This window comes from Gracilinanus agilis, chromosome 5 (genome assembly GCF_016433145.1).
Source record: "Gracilinanus agilis isolate LMUSP501 chromosome 5, AgileGrace, whole genome shotgun sequence".
Taxonomy (NCBI): Eukaryota; Metazoa; Chordata; class Mammalia; order Didelphimorphia; family Didelphidae; genus Gracilinanus; species Gracilinanus agilis.
In genome coordinates this window covers 172905970-172928767 of record NC_058134.1, presented here as the reverse complement: position 1 = coordinate 172928767, position 22798 = coordinate 172905970, and the positions used below count along the sequence as shown (strand labels likewise).

Here is a 22798-nt window from a genome sequence, read left to right as displayed (position 1 = left end):
TGAAAGATTGTTTTCTTGGACTGAGGATCAAATGGATTCATGATCTAGATCAGTGATTCCCAAAGTGGGTGCCACTGCCCCCGGTGGGTGCTGCAGTGATCCAGGGATCTGTGGCAGTGATGGCCACAGGTGCACTTGGGGGCAATGAATAACTATACGGAAGCGGTGATAGTCTGTGATGGGGCACTAAGTAATATTTTTTCTGGAAAGGGGGTGGTAGGCCAAAAAAGTTTGGGAACCACTGATCTAGATAAACATTTAAGGTTGAAGAAAATAATTTTTTTTCATTTGAAACTCAAACAAAAAAAACCCAACATATGCTACATTGTATTCATTTTTTATAGAGGGAATGTCGGAGGTGTTACATACCAATATGGGAGCTCAGAGGGGAAGAAAAAGGAAATAGGGTTGAAAATGAAAACTTTTTTAGATGAGTAATTAATAAAAAGCTTCAGGAAGTAGTACAAAGTAAAATCAGCTGAATCAGAACTATAGTCATATCAAGTATAAGAAAAATATTTAAAAAAAACTTATAGTCTTGGAAAGAGATACATTTTTGCATTAAAAAAACTAACTTTATTCTGTTAAATCCTAAGGTTTTTAAATTTTTTAAATTTTATTTTCCATTTATATTGCCAAGTAAGCATATTTTTGGACGTTATACAGGCATATGTAAGTATATGAACATATAATTCTTCTAAGTACAAACATATAATTCTTCTACCTCTAATTAAATGTTAGATATATTTTATTCTGAGACATACTTTACTTTGAAAATGAATTCTTAAATAATAAAAAATAAACCAATGATCAGTTTAAAATAATTCTAATTGAATTGAAATTGGAAAGACAATGACAGTAAATTTCAACTTAAATACTCACTATAAATTAGAGCTTTTCAGAAATTTATTTTCAGTACTCTAAGGTTAGGAGGTAGCTAGATAGTTCATTAGATAAGAGAAGGGCTGGAGTGAGGAAGACCTGAGTTCTAATTCAGCCTCAGAAATTTACTAGTTATTCCTATTATTATTTACTAGCTATGTGACCTCAGAAAATTCACTTAATCTCTGTTTGTCTAGGAGGCAACTAGGTGGTTTATTGAATATAGTCCTGGACCTGGAATCAAGAAAACCTGAGTTCAAATATGATCTCAGACACTTAATATCTGTGTGAATCACTTAGCCTTTGGTTAATATTTCCCTTAGTCACTTAGTCTTAATCAAGGGGAGATGGAAATAGCAAACCACTTCATTATCTTTTCCAAGAAAACACACTGTATGGGCCCACAGGGTCACAAAGAGTCAAACACAAATGAACAACAACAGCAACAGCCATGCACCCTGAAGTTATACAAAAATTATTATCTAAAGACTATAGAGCAAACCAAGAACATTGACAGTGAATTGGCATTTGACTTTACAATTCCTTTTTGTAAGGTTCTTAACTTCAAATATTCTCCCTTTCTAAACCTTATGTTTCTTCTATATCTTCTATATATAGGATATCTTCTATAAGATATCATTCATCAGGGAGATTGCTTTCTAAAACCTGTAATTTTGAGATACTTGAATGTTGTATTGTTTTTACTTAACTTAGCTAAAGTCTCCATGAGTCCATTGTCTTTCAAAACAAGGTGTAAAATTTGTTTTTCAAAAGGGTTTTACTGGAATGATAAAGGAAATTTAATTCAGTGAGTTAGATAATTTAGAAAAGAATATATTGAACAATAATCCATAATTTAGTTACTAAGTTATAAAGTTCAACTAGAGAGAGGGGTTAAAGGAAACCTCCATTTTCCATGTCAAAAAAGAAAATGGCCACCTAAATAAAAACAAAGATAAAAGAATTCTGTTCAATGATTTTTCCGCACTTTGGAAAAGATTTTTAACATCACCCTAGAAATAGCTTTATATTGCCAGTTATTAATGATTCCCCCTCTAAAAATATGCCTAAATATTATTTTATCATTTTAAGTTGCTTGCAATGAAAGGGCGTTGGCTATTGGCTCATTGAAATAAGAAAAAAATAATTGCTATAACATTTGTCTGAAATCCAGGAGATAAATATTAAATAGGGCAAAAAAAAATAATAAATCCACATGTAGGCCTATAAATGTTTTAGGATTTTTTCTTTAATTCTGAGGAAAGAATTTTTATCATTAAAATAGTTTTCTAAGCTTTTAAATTATTTTTAATTTAAAATTTTTATGTCCAAAGATATTTTATTTTCCCTACTACATATAACAATAATTTTCAACATATATTTCCCAAAATTACAAGATTCAAACTATCTCCCTCCTTTGCTTTCCCCTTCTCGAACCATTTGGAGATGGTAACCAATTTGATTTGGTCCATACATATATTGTCATTAAAAGTATACTTCCACATCAAACCCCAAAATAAAACTATAAACTGATATGAAAGATAGCATACTTTGATATGCATCTGACTCCAACAATTCCTTATCTGGAGGGGTTAGCATTCCTCACCTAAGTCCTTTAGAAATGTTCCAAATCATTGCATTGCTAAGAGTAGCTAAGTTTCAGTTGACCACTAGACAATATTGCTTTTACTATATAGTGTTCTCCTGGTTCTGCTTATTTCTCTCTGTACTAGTTCTTGCAGATCTTTTCTGCTTTTCCTGAAATTATCCTGCTTATCATTTCTTATAGTACAATAGTATTCCATCACCAACATATACCACAATTTGTTCAGCCATTCCCCAGTTGATTCCCTTAATTTCCAATCTTTGCCAACACAAAAAGAGCTGCTATAAATATTTTTTTACAAGTTAAGTCCTTTCCCCATTTTTATTATCTCTTTGGGATATAGACGCAGTAGTGGCATTTCTGGAACAAAGGATATGCAATTTGATGGCTCTTTTGGCATAGATCCAAATTGCCCTCCAGAATGGTTGGATCAGTTCAGTTCCACCAACAACACATTAGTGTCCTGATTTTGCCATGTCCCTTCCAACATTTATCGCTTTCCTTTACTGTCATGTTGGCCAATCTGATAGGTGTGAGATGGTACCTCAGTGTTGTTTTAATTTGCATTTCTCTAATCAAGAGTGATTTAGAATACTTTTTCATATCATTATTGATAGCTTTGATTTCTTCATCTGAAAACTGTTCATATCCTTTGACCATGTCAATTGGGGAATGAATAAAACCTTTTAATTTAAAGTTTCAATTAAGACTGATTTAATATACTCACATTATAAAGGTCACTTGTTTCTTCTTTCATTTTAGGTATCTCAAGTAGTAAAGACCAGACTTCACCTCTAAGCTGAAGTGGAATTCCTTTGTAAATTCTCCTATGAAACTGATTAAAAGAAAAGAGATGAAATGTTCCAAAGTGCAAAAGTTCAGAATTTCTCCTAAATTTAGAATACAAAAATTTTTATTGGTTGTTTATACTTTCAAAGTACATAAGACAAAAAGCCCTAGCAACACTTGGCAGAACACCATGATTCTGTTCCTCAGACTGTCAGCCCTGGACAAAAATATAACCTGACTGCATCCATTCCTGAGAATCGCCCCCTGTCCCCCAGAGACTGGGACTCCCCAGCCAATTCTCTTGGCATCAGGCTCCCCCTTGCTGCTCCTCTCCTCCATTTCCCTCAAGGAGGGAATTCCCCATCGAGCTTCCCCTTGCCACTTCTTCCCTCCACCCCCTACCCCCCACTCCCTTCCTCCATTAAAGTTTTGCTATATTATCTTACTCTGGTCCCATTGTCTCATAGATCAAACCCCAGTCAGTCAGACTGACAGTCACGTCACTTTGAAGATCTGTATTATATTATCTCCACTTTTTCTTTATAAATAGTTTGAGCGAGATTCTATCAGAAGGCCTATGTTACAAGAAGCTTCTTCCATTGGATGACTAAATGTTAAGCACAAAAGTTGCTATATTAATTGAGACACTGGTGGTACTGCTTCCGCTCCCTGAGATACCCTACTAACCAAAAAGAGCCTGTATACGTTTTTTACTATATGGGGACTCTAACACATATCAACATCCAAGTCATTAACGTGCTTTTACAGAATTCTTTTACCTATTCCCAGAGATGCTTTAACTAGACAGAAAAATAAATCTATCCTTGTGTAGATTAATATGGCCATCATTAGTCATTGTAAATAGAATTACAAACTTTCAAGCTGGAAGGGATCTTAGATGTCATCTAGTCCCACTATCATAGATGACAAAACAGTCTCAGAGAGGTGGTAAGTTATCTGTGATCACACAGCACACAAAGAAATCAATGGCAGAGCCTGTATTAGAAATCAGATTTTCTAACTTCTGTTCTATTGTTCTTTCAATTACATCATGTTTCTTCTCCTTCAGAAATATTATGTATTTCTCTACATTCTGTTATTTTTCATCAATGACAGCTCAGTTAATTCTACTACAGAAAATCAAATCTAGAAATACACAATGTCTTTTACCCCTTTCTTCATTTCCCTCTTCTAGTTCTTGGCCAATTAATTCAGGAAAATCTCACTTTTTCCCCCTTCATTCTATTTGTGTACCCCAAAATGATCTTAATTATGAAGAGTAAGGATAGCCATGATGGGGTAGACAAAGATCTGACCTCAAGCCAGGAAGCCCTGGGTTGAAATTTTCCCTATGACTCATACTAGCTAGGCAGCCCAAGCAAGTCACCTGTGCCTCTCAATACTCTTGGCAAAACTCCAAAACCATATGTTACAGAAAAGGTATCAAACTGAATTGGTAAAGAAGGAGTTTCAAATAGGAGAGTTCCTTATATCAATGAAAACACAAGTTCATCCTATCCCTATAATATTAGTACTTAATATGTATGAGAAATAAGAACCATCCTTTTGGAAATGAAATCTAACACACATTACTGTCAACGTCTATGCCCTTGCAATTGACCAGAAATTACTCTTCTTGAATCTCTGCAATCTCCTCATAAAATTTCTTCGTAAATTAAACTTAAAAGCTTAAAACCATGCAGTTAAATTCAAGTTTCAGTGAATTAAGTCACTGAATTGATAATATATAGTATTTACTAATTCCAAAAGTATTTGTTAAGCACCTACTATGTTGCAAATTAAGCAAAAATTCGTATTTTTGGAAACAGTATCATCACAGTTCTTATAAGGCTGTAAGATATACCACAAAATACCACAGTATCTGAAAAGACTTAATGTCATGGGTTACCTAGGTGGCAATGGACCAGAATGTTTAGTGTAAATTGTTTATATGTAAGAAGAAAATGCAGAAAATGGCATAAAGAATATCAACAGGAAGACATAAAAAAGAGTGGGTTAGCCACATAGCGAGAATGAGGGATGAGTTCAATTGGTATTTATACACTGTCAAAAAATAATGAAGATGTGTATAATCCAGATTGAATTACTTGCTAGCTTTGGGAGCAGGGAGGAAAAGAGGGAAGGAGATAGTTTGGATCATATAATTTTGGGAAACTTATGTGGAAATGTTATTACATGCAACTGGTAAAAATAATTAATTTTAAAAAATAATGATTTGCCCACATCAAAGAAGGCACTATACTCCATGAGCAAGGCATACCTGCAGTAGCACAAAGAAAATGTGAGCTGTACAAATCCAGAGAGATCACCATCCCAAATGTTCTAACAGGACCACTTATGCCCCAACTCTGATAGAGCTTTCTGAATTTGTATTGGACTGATCAGCTACAGTTGAACATACTGTAACTTGACCCCAACATCCTGATGCCATTGGTACTCTTCAAAAATGAAAGAAGAAAAACAAAATAGCAACATATACTGTTTAGAGAAGGTCTCTTAGAATACTAAGTAGACCTACTATAGTGATTTAGGGGTAAATACAAACAAGAAATACACAGGATAGGAAGGCATGAATGGTATTCAGAGTACCAACTTCAATGAAATCATATAGCCACAAAAATATCAAAGTAATTATTATTTCTATTGCCGTGATGGAAGGATATCAGTTAAACTGAATAATTCTTTTAAGAACTTATTTGGCTCAAATCTGGCCTCAGACACTTCCCAGCTGTGTGACCCTGGGCAAGTCACTTGACCCCCATTGCCCACCCTTACCACTCTTCCACCTATGAGCCAATACACAGAAGTTAAGGGTTTAAAACAAACAAACAAACAAAAAAAAACATAAAAAAAGAACTTATTTGAAAGAACTTCATCAAGCACCAGAGCAAATAAATAATTTAATCTATTAAAACAAAATAAAAACCCATACTTAATTCAGATAATGCAAAAAACACCATTTCCTGACCTCGATTTAAAGTGACAAAAAAAATGAGTTATTTTTCCGGGTGAGATTTTTTTACCCCTTAGATTTCCCAATTATGCCTTCTTTCTAGGTCTTTTCTGAAGTAGTGAGAGGGAGTGGCATACCATATTGCTTCTGCCATCTTTACTGGTCTCTCCAGGTTTTATTTTCCTCAACTTTGCTGAAGCACTTGATACTTGATTGAACATTAAAGCTCTGCTATAAAACACAGCTGAATAATGAAAACACAAGGGGAAAATGCCATTTCCACAGAACCCTTCATTTATTGCTATACAAATAACAACTCACATTTATATGTATTTTAGAAAGTACCCTCCTTACAATAACACTGTTTGATTAGACGGTATAATTGTTATTCTCATTTTAGAAATGAGGTTTAGAAAAATGAAATAACTTTTCCAAAGTTATACAGATAACTATCTGAGGCAGAACTCATATTCACATTTTCTGACTGCAAAACTAATTAATATTTTTATACCACCAAACAAATGTCACTGCATATGTACTTTTGTTCACCATGAGGTTACACACATCACTTTCAAACAATCTGAATAGAAACTATTATTAAAGTTTGTACTTCAAAAGTTTAAATCTTCACTCCTATAGCTACATTTATATTTAAGAAATCAGGAATCTCACTATATTATTAATGTGTGAGTATAGAGCTAGAAAGAAAAAAATATCTCTCTTTAGGGAAGGGAAATATATAGCAACTTTTCTTTAAAACACTTTGAAAACTAAAGTTTACAGAATGAATTAGAAGAGGTAATTCTTTTAGAAAGTGCACCATGTTTTACACTAAATAGAGCCACATAGGCACCACCTAAAGCTACCATCATTATAAAGAACAGTACTTTAAATTTATACATTAAAGAAGATAGTTCTGTTAAAACCTTTCTTAATGGAGAATGCATTAGTCTAGTTGCTATTAGGTTAGGCTAATGGAGTCCATCTTTACAGCTAACATAGATATTTTCATAAATATATGTATAGTAAAGAAGAACGTAGTCACATAATCCTATGAATATTATACCAGATGGCATATGAAGTTATAAATATAGATGTTAAGTATGAACATTTATCCTGCCACTTTCTGGTCGAGTACAATCATTTCAGTGAGACAAAATGCTTGATACCTAATAAACTTTATGCCAATCATCTAAGACACAACATAATTTCCATCAATTATATAGGCCATAGAGATTCCAATGCTATGTTTCAAGTTAGATTCAACTCTGAATCTAGATTATGCTTAGCCATAACTGTGCCATTTACTTAAGACCATTAACAATGACATATTAGCTTTGAATAGAGGGTCATCACAAGCAACTCTTTTGATTAAGTAGGTGAGATAAAAAAAATCTTCAAAATCATGATATAACAAGCTAAAAAGAAGTAACTACTCTGAAGCAAACCTTCATAAAATGTAGGAAAATATATAGAATGTCAGAACATAGCAACAGACAAAACTCTGGGGCAGAAATAAAAAATAGGATAGGTCTTCTGGAGTATATAAACTCTTTGCATTAACCACAAATCTAAGAGAGGATTATAAATGGTAACAGATTCTACAGATGTAAAATGAAGCTAGAAAAGGGAAGAATATTCATATTTTAAAGATTTAAAAAAGATTGTTGCACACTGTAGCAAAAGTTAAACAAAACCTAAAACTTATAGATGGTAAACACCATCTGAATTGCCTTCTTTTAACACAAAGATGAGCAATGTACACTACAGCAAAATGGCTTTTAGGAAAGAAATGGAAAATATGTTAACTATCCTTTGGACCTTCACATCTTTTACCACATCTAATATTTAACTAAAGTCTAACTAGATCAAAGGGGTTACCGTTTGACATATTTATGCTTTTGGAATACAAACAACTTTCACTTTGGGGGGTTCTAAATTAATGGGAATAGGGAAAGGAATAACCATTTGCAGAGGGCCAGGCACTCTACTTAGTGCTTTTTGCAAATATTATCTTATTTGATGACAACAACTCTGGAAGGTAAGTGACATTATGATCCCCATTTTACAGATAAGGAAGGAAACCATGGCAAACAGCAATTAAGTGACTTGACAAGAGTCACACAGCTAAGTGTCAGAGGCCATATCTGGACTCAGGTCTTCTTGACTCCAGTGTCACTGCTCTATCCACTATGCCACCAGATGCCTTTAGAAATAACATCTTAATGGAAAAATTAGCCACAAAATTGAGAAAGCTGTGGTTTTATCTATTTGGAGGTTCCTTTATTATGCCTATTGCATCAAATATACAGTTTATCCTGTAGGACTCTTCCCAATATTATGTGACAAAGCATCTACATGAAGTCCAAAGTCTCTGGTAGCTTTCCTCTAGAATCTCTTGATATTTCATAGGTTCAACAGATCACTGATTTAGAGCTAGAAAAAAAAATCTAGATGTCATTTCTTTCCATTTTACTATAGTGCCTCAATTGGAATACTAATGGAGCATGCAGAGACATCTATTGGTTATCTCTCTTGCTACATGAATCCCCCAAATTTTTTTTCCAGACATACAACTTTCTGCTGACATCCTTTGTCAGAATTCCTTACTGGCAATATTTGCTTGTTTATTTGCAACTCTATGCCCCTCTTCAGTTGACCCATTCAATATCATAACATCAGTTTAAGAATGTTAATAAGCCTTTTGTTTCAGGCAGGAGCTTGGGTACTTTAAAAAAACTCTTCACAATTTCTCAAAGACAACTTTCTTCCTAGCATTCATGTCTGAGCCCAATTCATTGTCCACACAAAATGCCTTTTCCAAAATTTGTTTACAGTTATCCCATCCACATCTCAGGGGTTAAGGGGTGTGGGACCCCTGCAATTTGGGAATTCCATATAAAATTTTTTGGCCTTCCTTTTATATCAAAGGAGAAGTCTGAATATTTTCTTTTATGAGGTGTTTACAGTACCTAATTGTAAATTTTGTGTTAAGTATACATTTAAGTGCTGGCTTTCATGTGTCATCACACTGTGGCCTCTTATGCCAACCCACACTATATGCAAACCACAATGGGAAAAGTCATGATGTGGAAGGAATAACTATCTTATTGGACCAGATCTATGGTTTGTCCATCCAACTGTATATTATAGTCTGGGCAATAAGCATTTTTCATCCATCTAGAATTTCCTACATGGAGAGTTAGGTCAAACTTTTTTTAGTAACTATGGATCTCATTTAGGAGGTACTACAGTGTACCAGGGCTTGATATAATCAGCACACTTTTTTATTCAAACAGGAGCACATTATGTCCATGTAATCCATCTTTCAACTGGGTATTCCTTGATACATCTTCCAATTTAAATCAGTTCCTTATCACATCTCACCTAAATTATTTCAATAGCCTACTAACTGGTCTCCTTGCCTTAAGTTTCTCACCATACTAGTCTATTCTAGCTATTACTACCAAAATAATTTTTTTAAAGAACAACTCTGACTGTGCGACCAGCCTATTCAATCAACTCCAGTGACTTCCTATTGTCTCTAGGATAAAATATAAAAGCTCATCACAATTCTACCCAATCTACCTTGACAGTTTCATTGGACATTATTACACATTACCCTTCCCTCTGTGATTCAGCCTTTTCTTATTTCCTCTCTCATGGCATTCTTTTTTCCTTCTTTGTGCTTTTCCATTGGCATGTCTGAAATACACTTCCTCCTTATTTGCTTCATAGAATCCCTCTCTTCCTTTAAGAAGTTAAGATATCTTCCGGGTAAAGCCTCTCCTATTTTCCCAACAATTAATGCCCTCCTTCCCAAACTACTCTGTATTTAACTACTTTGTGTATATGTATATGTGTGTGTGTGTGTGTGTGTGTGTGTGTGTGTGTGTGTAAAATTCACACTTATTTGCTATGTATTTTTATATGTCTTATCTCCTCCATTAGAATTTAAACTCAATATGAGTAGGGATGGTTTCATCCTTTTTGGGGGGGGGGTTTACTCAATGCTTAGCACACAGCAGGCACTTAATATATACTTACTGATGGATGGTTAACACCTGTGGAAAGAATATTTTCACCAGTTTTCTGCCTTACTTCAAAAGTCAAGTATATTTTTATTAACAAAAATAGGCAAGTATGAAAATATCCAAAACAATAGGTATACCCATTCTCTAACATCTAAAAGGTCTTTGAGAAATAGTGAACCATAAGTGAACTGGACTCCATCGTGCCCTAGGAAATAAACTCACCATCCTGTGAGATTGCATCTGTCTTGGTATTCACACACCTCATCAGTATTCTCAGTGTCCTATGTCCCTCTGAAAAGAGGGCTAGAGGGCAGAGCAAAGAGCTCTTCCCACAGCCTACATTTAAAGAGGGCTAACAGGCCAGGCATTTCTTTATTTCCCACTTGTCATTTTCCTTAGGACTGGCCTCTATCAGGCTGTGCTAACCTTGTCCCAGTCCCTTCCAGTTTCCTTTTGTATACTGTCCTCTTCCATTAGAGTATAAGCTCCTCGAAGCTAGAGAATGTCTTTTTCATATTTGTATCTCTAGTACTTAGCACAATGTCTGGTACAAAGCAGGTGATTCATAAATGTTTACTGAATGACAAAATGATAGGCATCTTTGATGAAGGAATTAGAGGAAAAAAGGAACATGAAGAAAGAATAAAAATGAATTCTATAACAGACAACATCTATGCAGAAATACAAGTGAATGAAAAGCATAGAGACTATGAAAAAAAACCGTGCTTGTGATTTCTTCACTGAAAAAGGCATCTCATTAATTAGAGCAAAATATTGCCCTCAAGAACCTTTTCAAATAAGATATTTCCTGTACACGTGTTAATATTGTATAAGATATCCCTTTTTAAAAAATCCTTACCTTCTGGTCATATTTTCAATTCTAAAACAGAAGAGTGGCAAAGGCTATTGTGTGACTTGCCCAGGGTCACACAGCTAGGAAATATTTGAGACTAGGTTTGTACGCAGGTCCTCCTGATTCCAGGCCTGGCACTCCTTTGCATTGTGCTACCTAGCTGCCCCTCCTTTGAGATATCTTGGGAGATATAAAATCAGGAAACACTTTAGTGACCCTTTATTTGGCCATATTAGATATATAACCATTTTGCTGATATTCAAAAGCACAATTATAGAAGAATAGTGAAATATTACAGTATAGTGAATAGCAAGTTGGCCTTGAAGTCAGGAAAACCTGGGTTCAGGTTCCATCTCTGATACCCAAGACCAAAAATTGCATAGAAGGCGCCATTCAACATTAGTAGAGGAAGTTTCTTCTCAGAGTTGTCCTGATTATATATGAGAGGATAAACATACCAGTATACTAGTAAAATCATAAGCCTAGTCCCTAACTATAACATCAACCCTATTATTTGAGCAATTTTCTCTATTGTAGGGATCTTAGTTTCATGGGATATACTAATCCCCAAGTGGTATTTATTTTTTTTACTCTGTAATATCAGTATGCTTACTGTGTTCATTTGTGAAAATGACAACACTCACCTACTAATGTGAGTGTTCAATGTGAGATTTGGGCTATCTTTTCAGAAGTGGTAGTTGTCACAGTGCTTGTTACATATGAGGCATGTAAGATCTGGTGAACAATGTTGATGGAAACATACTATCTGAGCTATTCCTCTATTTCCTATAAGTAGGTTGAAGGGTAAAAAGGGACAGGGATAAAAACTATGGACATGAAACAAAGTTATATTTCTGATACAAGAACCTAATTTGTGACCTTGCTATTTATAAAATGGTTCAACTGAACAAATGACCCAGATTCAGTTATTAATAAGACAAGTTTTTTCACCCAAATATTTAGGTTGCCAAAAATGTTCATTACCTCTCAAGCCCGTACAAATTTCTCACAGATACATTGTGTTCTAGTCTCTTCCACCAGAGTCATACTACACTCTTTTTGAGATTATTTTTTTGTTCTTTTCCAAGACTATGCTTGTTCTCGTATCATGTCAGGGAAGAGCACAGATTATCAAATTCTCTCTTAAAAAAAACCTGTCTTTTCAAAGAAAATTGTAAAGAATGGGCAGGGAAAGAGTCCCACAAAATAATACTTTTCCTATAGTTCTTATGAAATATGATCAAATAAATAAAAAACACCTATTAAAAACAATTACAAAACACACAAAGGTGATTCATAGTTTTGCTTTTCTAGTCTCTTTTTTTTCATCATGGATAGGAGAGGCTACACTTTCTACATATGGCTACTTTGAAATTTCTGAATCCTCCAAGAGTCATGATTTCAATTAGTGTGGATACTCCCTCTACAAACAGAAAAAGAAGGATCTCTTTCCATGCCTTTCATCCTGGAATTGTTCTCCCTGTTTTCCCACAAATACTCCATGAAGGTTCTATTCAACTCATGCCTTCTAGGTGATCTTTTAAATCCCTAGAGTATTTTAAACACATTTAAAAACTAACTAAATAAATACCCTTCATTTTGTTGCTTCCTAACAACTTTGTAAGTTATAACATAATAATCATAATAGCTCACATTCACATAGCACTTTATATTTTACAAAATGATGTCCTTCATGACCATAAATAATACCTAAGAGGTAATATTCCCCTTAGATTTATAAAGGGAAGATATATAAATTATTCATAATGATAAAATGACACAATATTAATAAGGTATTGCAGCTGAACTAAGTTGATGATAATAACTGATACAGTTACAGTACATAGAGCCATAAAATTTACAACATGCTTTACATGTCATCTCATTTTAACCACACAACAATACTGCAAGGTAGGAAATGCAAGTATTATTATCCCCATTTTATGGATAAGGAAATGGAAGTACTGAGAGGGCAAACAACTCTGAGAACTAAATAGTTAGTAATTGCAAAGGAAGAATTTAAATCTAGGTCTTCCTAAATCAATTTCCAAGAACTCCATCCATATGATGACTTTCACCTTCAATAATATGGTAATGGGTAAATTAACCAAAAAGGAGCACTGAAATTAATATGAAGCCATTTAATAGTTCTATAATAATGGTGCTAACTATTAATATAACTATTAATATAAATTTGAATTACCATGGAACTTAAGGAATATAAGATAGATTTTCTGGATCATACACATTTAAAACAGGAGTAAGGAACACCACATCTCTAAATGTCAGTTTTTCTAACACCCTTCTTCATATTTTCTTAGAGTACTTTGGTTCATACATGTTATCTTTAACTTGTATGTAACTCCATGATCTCAGACGATTATCTGTGTCATAGAGAAGAGTTTTTGCCAAAGGAAGAAATTTCAGGCCAAGCTCTACTGTTGTTATCTGTGTGATCTTTGGGCAATAAAACACTTAACCTCTCTGAGCCTCAGGATCTTCATCTGTTTTTTGAAAACAATGAAAGGGTAGGGGGAAGGGATAGAGGATATCTAAGGTCCCATGAATTCTATATCCATGTTCCCACTGTCAAGGAGAAAGAGATGTTATTGCCAAAAGTAAGGCAATTTCCCTGAAAGGATACTTCACCAATGGACTCAAGAGTGTAGGAAGAGACACATCATTTTTTAATATCACCAATCTGAAAATTTGATTTGCTTGCCTATGAATATATTACAATGGTTTTGTATTTCTTTTCTTGTTAAGAGGAGAATGAGGAAGGTAATTTTATTTCTCTGATATATCAATGCTAATAAGAAGGATGGGCTTTCTCTCTCCCTCCACACCCTCCTCTTAAATGCATATATACATACATACACAAATACATAATACAAATATAAATCAAGAAATGGATATCCTGGCTTACAAATCAATCTTCCATAAAATTGGCTATCATACATCAGGTCACCAGGGTCTGATCATCATTTGACAGATAAAACCAAGCTTCCAAAGCTGAAAAGCTAAGGAACAGATTGAAGGCAATAAGTACGATAAAGAAGCAATTCCTCAACTCAAATGAACAACCTGTGACACTAAAACCAGTAATTATTTTATTTGATTATAAATTATATTATATTCACTTACTAGTAAGCTTATTTGGGTTATTTAATTACCTTTTCTGTATTTTTGTATTTTTCCCAGCTTTTCAGCATTTTCAGCCATTTTGTACTTCTTTCGATTTCCAGGTGCTTTTGCTGAAATGCAATTAAAATGCCTTGTTACTGTTTTTCAAGGTTCCTTTGTTTATAAATGACATTTGCTTATGAAGGAAATACTCCTTTGAAAAGTATTACTAAAAGAAGCTGACATCTTCAATCACCAAAAAATCTTTAGTCTAAATTATTTTCAAATAAAATTTTAATGATAACTTTTATTTTAATAATGCATAAATTTCTCCCTCTATCTCCCTTCCTCTCCACAAAGACCCATCCCATGTAAAAATGATTTTTTTTTTTAGAAAAAGAGGAAGGAGAGAAACAAATCAGCAAAGTCAAATAATACATAGAAAAAGTCAGAAAATTTTTGCAATGATCCACAGCCATGGACCTGCCTGCTCTGCAAAGGAGGAAAAATGCCTTTTTATGGCTCTCCTTTGGGCCCATGCTCATTCTTATAAATTCTGCAACATTCATCTTTGATTTGTTTTTAGACGTTGTTTTTCCAGCTAAATTGCTATAGTCATCACGTATATTGTTTTCTTGGCTCTGCTTAGTTCACTCTCCATCAGTTCATGGAAGTCTTTCCATGTTTCTCTATAGTCATTAAATTCTGTTTCTAACAGAATAGTATCATTCCATTACATTCATGTACTACAATCTGTTTATCCATTTTCCAACTAATGGGCATTGACTTTGTTTCTAGTTTTTTACTATCACAAAAACTAATATTGCTACAAATATTTTAGTATATAGGGAGATTTTTTTTTGTGAATAACCTCTTTGGGGTATACTTGTGTAATGGTGGCATCTCTGGGCCAATGTGTATGGACATTTTATGTACTTTAATTAAATAATATTGCCTTCAAAACAGCTGTACTACTTCATGAGTACCATGAGGTATCAGTCTATCTATCTTCCTTTATCCCCTCCAACAATGACTATTCTCATCTTTTGTCATGTTTGCCAATTTATTATCTATTAGGTAAAATCTTGGGGTTATTCTGATTTGCATTTCTCTTATTAGTAGTGATTTGGAGCATTCTTTTTTATGGAACAGTTTGTACTTCTTATGAGAACTGTCAGTCCATATCCTTTAACTATGCCTCTATTAGAGATCAGATCTGATCCTCTTCTAATTTTTAAAAGGTATCATCTCTAATATTTAGATCATATATCCATTTTGAATTTGTGTGCTGTGACATAAGATGATGATACAAAACTAATTTCTATCAAGACTGATGACCAATTTTCCAACAGTTTTATTAAATAAAGGGTTCTTTCCTAAGTAATTGATGCTCATCCAACAATGAGTTATTAAGATCTGTTATTTCTGATTCTGATTTTACCTTGTCTAATCTGTTGAACTAATCTCCTTTCCTATTTTTTAAACCAATAAACAAATAGTTTTCATGAGTGCTACAGTTTAAAGAAGTTTGGGATCTTGAAGAGCTATTCTACCTTCATTTCTACATTTTTTGTTTTTATTATTCCCCTTGAAATTCAATATATTGTTCTCCTGGTTCTGCTTACTTCACTTTGCCTCAGTTCATAGTTTTTCCAGGTTTTTCTGAACTCATCCTCTTCCTCATTTCCTAGTATTCCATTTCAACCATATATCACAACGTGTTCATCCAGTGAGATGACATGATATGAATGAGTCAACAAAGGAAACTAAGAAGCAGTCAGATAAATAGGAGAACCAAAAGAGTAGTGCCTCAAAAAATTTAAAGATGAGAATACCTAGGAAGTGAAGGTGATAAGCAGATGGGTTAATAAGGTTGAGAACTGAGAAAAGACAATCCGATTTGGCAATTAAAGAGATTACTGGCAACTTGAGAGAAAACAGTTTTTAATTGAAGGATGAGGTTTCAATTAAGAGCAAAGGAAGTAAGGGCTGGAGTATAGATTGCTTTTTCTTTTCTTTTCTCTTCAATTACAAATCCTTACTTTCTGTCTTAGAATCAATACTGTGCATTGGTTCCAAGCAAAGGCAGAGGATGGTAAGGGCTAGGTCAGTGATGACAAAACTTTTAGAGACCACATGCCATGCTCCCCTCTCCTGCCATTTTACCCTAGATAGGGGAGGGAGAAAAAGAGGGGAGTGGCTGAAGTGCTTTGCTCAGAGGAAGGAGTAAGTGCAGAGGGGCAGGGAGTCTTTGTGGAGAGGGGAAATGAGCAGCTCCACTGGAGTCCCTCTGCCTTTCTAGTAACTAACTCCACCAGGGAAGGAATGCATCTCTGTGTGCCATCTTTGGCATGTGTGCCATAGGTTCGCCATTATGGGGCTAGGTAATGGGGGTTAAGAGGGCAGCTGAGTGGCTCAGTGGATTGAGAGCCAGGCCTAGAGACTGGAGGTCCTAGGTTCAAGTCCAGCCTCGGACACTTCCAGCTGTGTGACCTTGGGCAAGTCACTTGACCCCTACTACCCACCCTTACCACTCCTGGGCCAAGGACGGTCCCTAGCCCAGATGAAAAAAGGAGGAGGGTTGGGCGTGGGGCTAGCAACCCCACCCTGTAAAAACTACATCTGCTAAAGAAACTGCAACCTAAAGTAGGGGCAGCTGGGCTAGCTCAGTGGATTGAGAGCCAGGCCTAGAGACGGAAGGTCCTAGGTTCAAGTCCGGGCTCAGACACATCCCAGCTGGGTGACCCTGAGCGACTGTGTGTCCCATTGCCTACTGGTTGTGGCCCTATGCTCCTAGAATGGAGTCCCAGGATAAAAAAAAATGGGGGTTAAGTCACTTGCCCAGGGTCATACAGGTAGGAAGTGTCTGAGGTCAGACAGATAGCTTGTTCAAGAAGTTTGGTAGAGAAAGAAAGGTGAGATACAGACTAACAGCTTGATGATGTAGAAGAGCTTATTGAAAGTTTTTTGAAGATGAGAGATATATTGACATGTTTGAAGGTGGTAAAGAAGTAACTAGTAAATGAAGAGAGGCTGACTATGAAAGCATGGGGAGGGAGTAACAAAAGGTTAAGGAAGGGAAATGCAATCTGTTGGAAATGATGTGAGGGAATTGGATCAAGTGCATATTTAGAAGGGTTCACCTTGGCAAGGAGAAAGGCAAATTTTGTCTAAGACTTGGGTGGAAAGAGGAAAAGAAAAAGTAGGAGATGCTACCAAGGAGTTTCAAGACAATCAAAGAATGGTAGAAGAGGAAGCTCCTGTTGAAAAGCCTCAAAATTCTCAATAATGTAAGAGTCAAGTTCCTTAGGCAAAAAGGTGTAGAAGGCTTGGGGAAGGAAGATATCTAGGACAGTTTCTTTTAGGAGTAAGAAGAAATAAATTAGGAAGGAATAAATGAACTGCCTTGCTACTATTAGGATGCAGTTGAGGTTAAAGAACACAAATTTGTAATGTACCCAATGAGCACAGTTGTGACATTTTTTCCCAGCTGTTTTCAGTAGCTTGTAAGAGGAAGTAGATGGTATGCAGAAATTAGAGCTGAATTTTAGCAAAAGATGAGTAGTGACAGGACAAGGGGCCAGAAGATTCCAGAGCAGAGGTCAATGCAATGTCAAAATTGATAACTACTGATTGAGAGCCAGGCCTAGAGACAGGAGGTCCTAGGTTCAAATCCGGCCTCAGACACTTCCCAGCTGTGTGACCCTGGGCAAGTCACTTGACCCCCATTGCCTACCCTTACCACTCTTCCACCTATAAGTCAATACACAGAAGTTAAGGGTTTAAAATAAAAAAAATTTAAAAAAAATTTTAAAAAATTGATAACTACTGAGTTAAGATTAGAAATGAAGTGAAATGAAGTCAGAGTCGGAGAATGAAAAAGTACTAGAAGAAAGAATGATTGAAAGTCCATGAGAGTGAGGAAGAAGTTTAAGGGAAATGAGGCATAGGGATAGTTGAATGATAGGACTTTAGGGTCAAATAGCGGAATGACAGAGTTCTTAATTAGGGAAGTGACATGGCTGTGTATAATGGGAAGAGACCATCCTTATGTCTGAAAGAATGGGGAAACAGTTCTGGGGATAGTTTGAGAAGTTGCAGGAGAAATAGATGGCAGATAAATTGTGAAGTACAGTCTCCAAGCAATATTATGGGGGGCAGGGGGGGGGGAAGGAGGGAGATTGGCCTGGGTCTGGTCTCAGACTTGGTTTTCCAGTGGAGCAGCTACTACTCCTATCAGTTTTCTTCAAGAAATGTTGGTCTAGTTGGAATTATTATTATTTTATTAAGCCATTATTCTATAATAGTCATTAATCCATTATTGTTTTAAAATAACATTCTGCCTTTATGTCTAAGATGGCCTACTCTGAAACTTGCTATATTCAAAATTCTTTTATAAAAAGTGTATATCTAAGTTCATGCCCTCACTGTGACTATAGTGGCTTTTGAATATTAAAATGTAAATTGGATGAAATTGAATAGGGCTTGCGCAAAGTTAAACCTCACCAGTAGAGGTCAGCAGAATACAAAATTCATGGAAGAAAAGCAAGTAAGAGCATCATCACTGTATTCTTTGATCATATAAAATTAACTCAATTTTTAACTGTCAAGAGTTTAGTTATAATATCAAGTTTTCTTTTCTAAAAGAATAAATAGTATGTTATTCTAAAACTTATTTGAAATGTTTCCATATAAAATTTTGGATAGTTTAATCCTTAAAATGAACATTCCAGTAAAAGCATAATAATAAACAAAACACTTAGGTTCACCTTTACTTGCATCAATTTGGGTATTAGCTTCCACTTTAAAAAAGACAAACTTACCTTCTGTCTTTAGAAAAGATACTAAGTATCAGTTCCAAGGCAGAAGAGTAGAAAGGCTTGACAGTTGGGAGTGACTTGCCCAGGGTCACAGAGCTAAGAAGAGTGTGAGGCCAGATTTCAGTCCAGGACTACTCCAGGTCAGGGGCTCTAACCATTAAGACATGTAGATGCTCCTACTTTTAAACTCTTCTACTACATAATCTAAAAATTTCTGTACATGTTTTCTGATTTGATTGTTCAAGAAGTATTTATTAAGTAATCACTAAGGATAGAACATTAATTAATAAGGTGAAATCTTGGGCCTTATGGCATTACTAAAAATCCTCCAAAAAAAATGCTCTAACCAAAAAGATGAGAAGGCCTTCTTCTTGCTTTTCTGTTTTCTTAGACATAACAAATTACTACTCCAACTGTTCATCTGTTGTCTTTTTTTACTGAAATGTGATAAAACTAACTCCTTTTATTTTATTTGCATGACTTTAATAATCTTTTCAAGGAACTTTTCAATGCAAAGCAAGACTAATGACATGCTGCAGTCTTTTTTCATATACCCAAAAGCTCCTTTGCTCCTTTATCATTTTAGCTATTATGAATTTATTCATAGGCATAAAACATAACCAGAGAATATTGCTATTAAAGAACTAGACTTTTGCTGATATTAGGATCACTGAAAACACTGCAGTTTCCAAAAGGCAATTCTCCTCAATGTACACAGTTCTCGATCTCACTCATTATTCATCTACAGTTTATGTATTACTCTTTATTTCATACTCTTGACAACTTTGTTTTTCATTCACTTTGTTTTTCCAGTGTGGATAGTCAGACTATTTTTTTTCATAATGCTGTGGAACCTGAAAAGAATTTGTTCTTTGGGGCTCACTGCAATGTCAAAAAGAGTACCTGGGGAGCCCCTGATTTGGTTGGAATTTATATAGGAAATTTCCCATTTACTGGCCAACATCTTAAGTTAAGGAAAACCACCCTATTCTCTACTTCATTTGACAACAATACTAAGTCGATCACTTAAAGTTATCTCCATTGCTATATGTATTTTATATGACTTTACTATGTAAACAGGCAACATATTACCATTAAGGCTGCATATTATTATACCAAGTCAAATAGTTTCTTAAAATAATGATGGATAAGCACAGAGGTGTTCCACTTTACAGATCTGTTATTAAGCTGTGTGATTGTAAAGATGTTCTGCTGTAGAAAATCATCTATGAAAATTTACAGGTTCCTTTTCAGGTTTACCTAAATACAAATACAGAACACCTTCAAAGGCTTTCATAGAACTGAGAAAACTGGGATTTTGGTGAAATCACTGTCTTTTCCAATGCCCTTTCTTTTTCTTTTGAAGGGAAAAGCAAGTTCAGTAAAAGTATCATTCACAATCTCTTCCATTTTTTTTAGATTCATTACCTCTGAAATACCTCCTGAAAGCCTCTGAAGTTGAATAACCTCCATTTTATCTGTTCATATTTGTTCTGGTTTAACTAACCACTTTTTTAAACATGATCCTAAGCGCCAATAGCACTTCCTCATATAGTATATCAGAACAGAATGTACAGCCCAAATGTGGTGGTTCCCCTATTTTTGTTGTCTACCCTCTGCCTTCTAATTGCACCTACAAAAGCTGTAGGTAAGGTCCACCTTACTAAGTCTCATATCAGTGATGGGCCAACTGTGGCCCCCTGAAATGTTCTATCATTTGCACAGGGACATTATTCCTAATCTGACAAATACAATGAGGATACAATACAATGAAACTTTGAAAGGCTGCCTTAGAAACAGACTGACAGATGAGCATTTCCTTTCCTTTGGCCCCCTCTTTAAAAAGTTTGCCCATCACTGAACTACCTCTTTGGTCAACTACTTTTCACTACTATGGGAGGTTGTACTACTGTAACTGATTATGCCGTCACTCCCCCCCAAACTCCTGCTCTCAAATCAGTAAATTCCAGTAACTCCCAATTACCTCCAGGCCAAATGTCAAATCCTGTTTGGCTTTTAAAGGCCTTCAAAATGTTACTCCAATCCTCTAACGCTTTAGTCACCTCCACAGAGTTTACGATTCAGTGACACTAACCTACCTAATACTACTCATACATGACACCATGGCTTTTCAGTGACTGGACCCTATACCTGGAAAGTTATCCATTCCCCACCTCTGCTTTGTTTTCTTTCAAGACTCAGATAAAAATCACAGTTTCTACAAGAGGATTTTCCTGGTCCTCTCCCTCCCCAGCCCAAGAAGCTGTTGGTGATACAATAGATAAAGCAGTGGGCCTATAGACAGGAAGACCTAGGTTTAAATCCAGTCTCAGATACTGTATGACTCTAGGCAAGTCACAACCTTGGTCTGACTCAATTTTCTCAACTGTAAAATGGAGATAATAAAAGCATCTACCTCAGATAATTATTGTAAAGATCAAATGAGAAAATAGTGTAAAAAGTACTTAGCACAGCACTTGGTACAGGATAGGTAAAAATATCAATGTTTATTCCCTTTCTTATTAGTGCTTTCCCATTAGGGAAATGGAACCACCCATTTGTACTGTATATACTACCTGGGTACATAGGTATTTATATGGTCTGTCCTCCATTAGAATGTAAGCTCCTTTAGGCAGAGATCATGTTTTTGCCTTCCTTTGTATGCCCAGAATGTACCACAGTGCCTAGTATAGAGTGTTTAATATATATGTATATATTTTTTGACTGACTACTTCATAGCTATACTTATAGTGTATCAATGTGTCTATATTTCCGTATGTTCAAAATGAACTATTCACATTTGTCATCACTGTCAATTTTCTGGGTGTGAGGTGAAACTTCATTGGGGTTTTCTGTTTATTTGTTTTGGAGAGTGTATTTTTCTTACTCTTAAAGATCTGCAGAAATTTTTTTATATTTGTCATTTTTTTTTTGAGAATTCCTTGTTCACATCCATTGCAGAATGGTTCTCAGTCTCATATATTTGTGTGATTTCGAGACCAAGATATCATGGATTTAAGACTTTAACAGAGATATTTGATTTTAAAGGTTTGTTTATTTTAAACTCAAATAGCCAGTTTCTCTTCTTTTCCTAGTTGCAATGCTTTTAGATCATGAAATACATTTTCTAACAGTTTTTCTTGTCCTCCCCTGTGGATACCAGTTTAAAGCTACAAATATCAAAGTAGATCCAAAGAAGATACAAAGTTATAAAGTTTGAATTAGATACAAAGTCCCACCTTCTTTGGTTTAAAGTTACAAAGATCAAAGTAAAGAAACAGTGTGGGGCACTTCTTCAAGTTCTTCAGAGAATTTCATTTCTTTACTCTAGAAACAATTTTGGTAGGTCAACTTCAACATAGTGCAAAGAACGGTAACCAACTATTCTACTGAAACTGCTCTGAAAAATATCCATAATATCAGCTTCTAAATCAGATGGCTGTTTCCCAGGTCTCATCCTTCTTGACCTTTCTGTAGGTTTTGATATTGATGACCACTCCACCTCTTTCTGGATATTTTCTCCTAGTTCACCTATATACCGTCCATAGCAGCTTTTCTGATATTTTGCTTGCTACCTGGATTTCTTTCTTTCTTTTTCTTTCTTCCTTCCTTCTTTTCTTCCTTTCTTTTCTTTTCTTTTCTTTCTCTTTCTTTCTTTCTCTTTCCTTCTTTCTTTCTTTTTTTCTTTCTTTCCCTTCCTTCCTTCCTTCCTTCCTT

General features: G+C 35.1%; 1 protein-coding gene across 1 annotated transcript in view; it reads right to left on the bottom strand.

The window, feature by feature from the left end:
• Positions 1–22798, bottom strand: part of USP6NL (USP6 N-terminal like) — a 200060-nt gene that overhangs the window by 46800 nt on the left and 130462 nt on the right. The window contains exons 5-7 of the mRNA XM_044678827.1: positions 20725–20744; positions 14312–14412; positions 3216–3323 (exon numbers count right to left, since the gene is read on the bottom strand). Of these exons, the coding sequence (XP_044534762.1) occupies positions 3216–3323; positions 14312–14412; positions 20725–20744 (229 nt within the window). The remainder of the gene's footprint in view (positions 1–3215; positions 3324–14311; positions 14413–20724; positions 20745–22798) is intronic.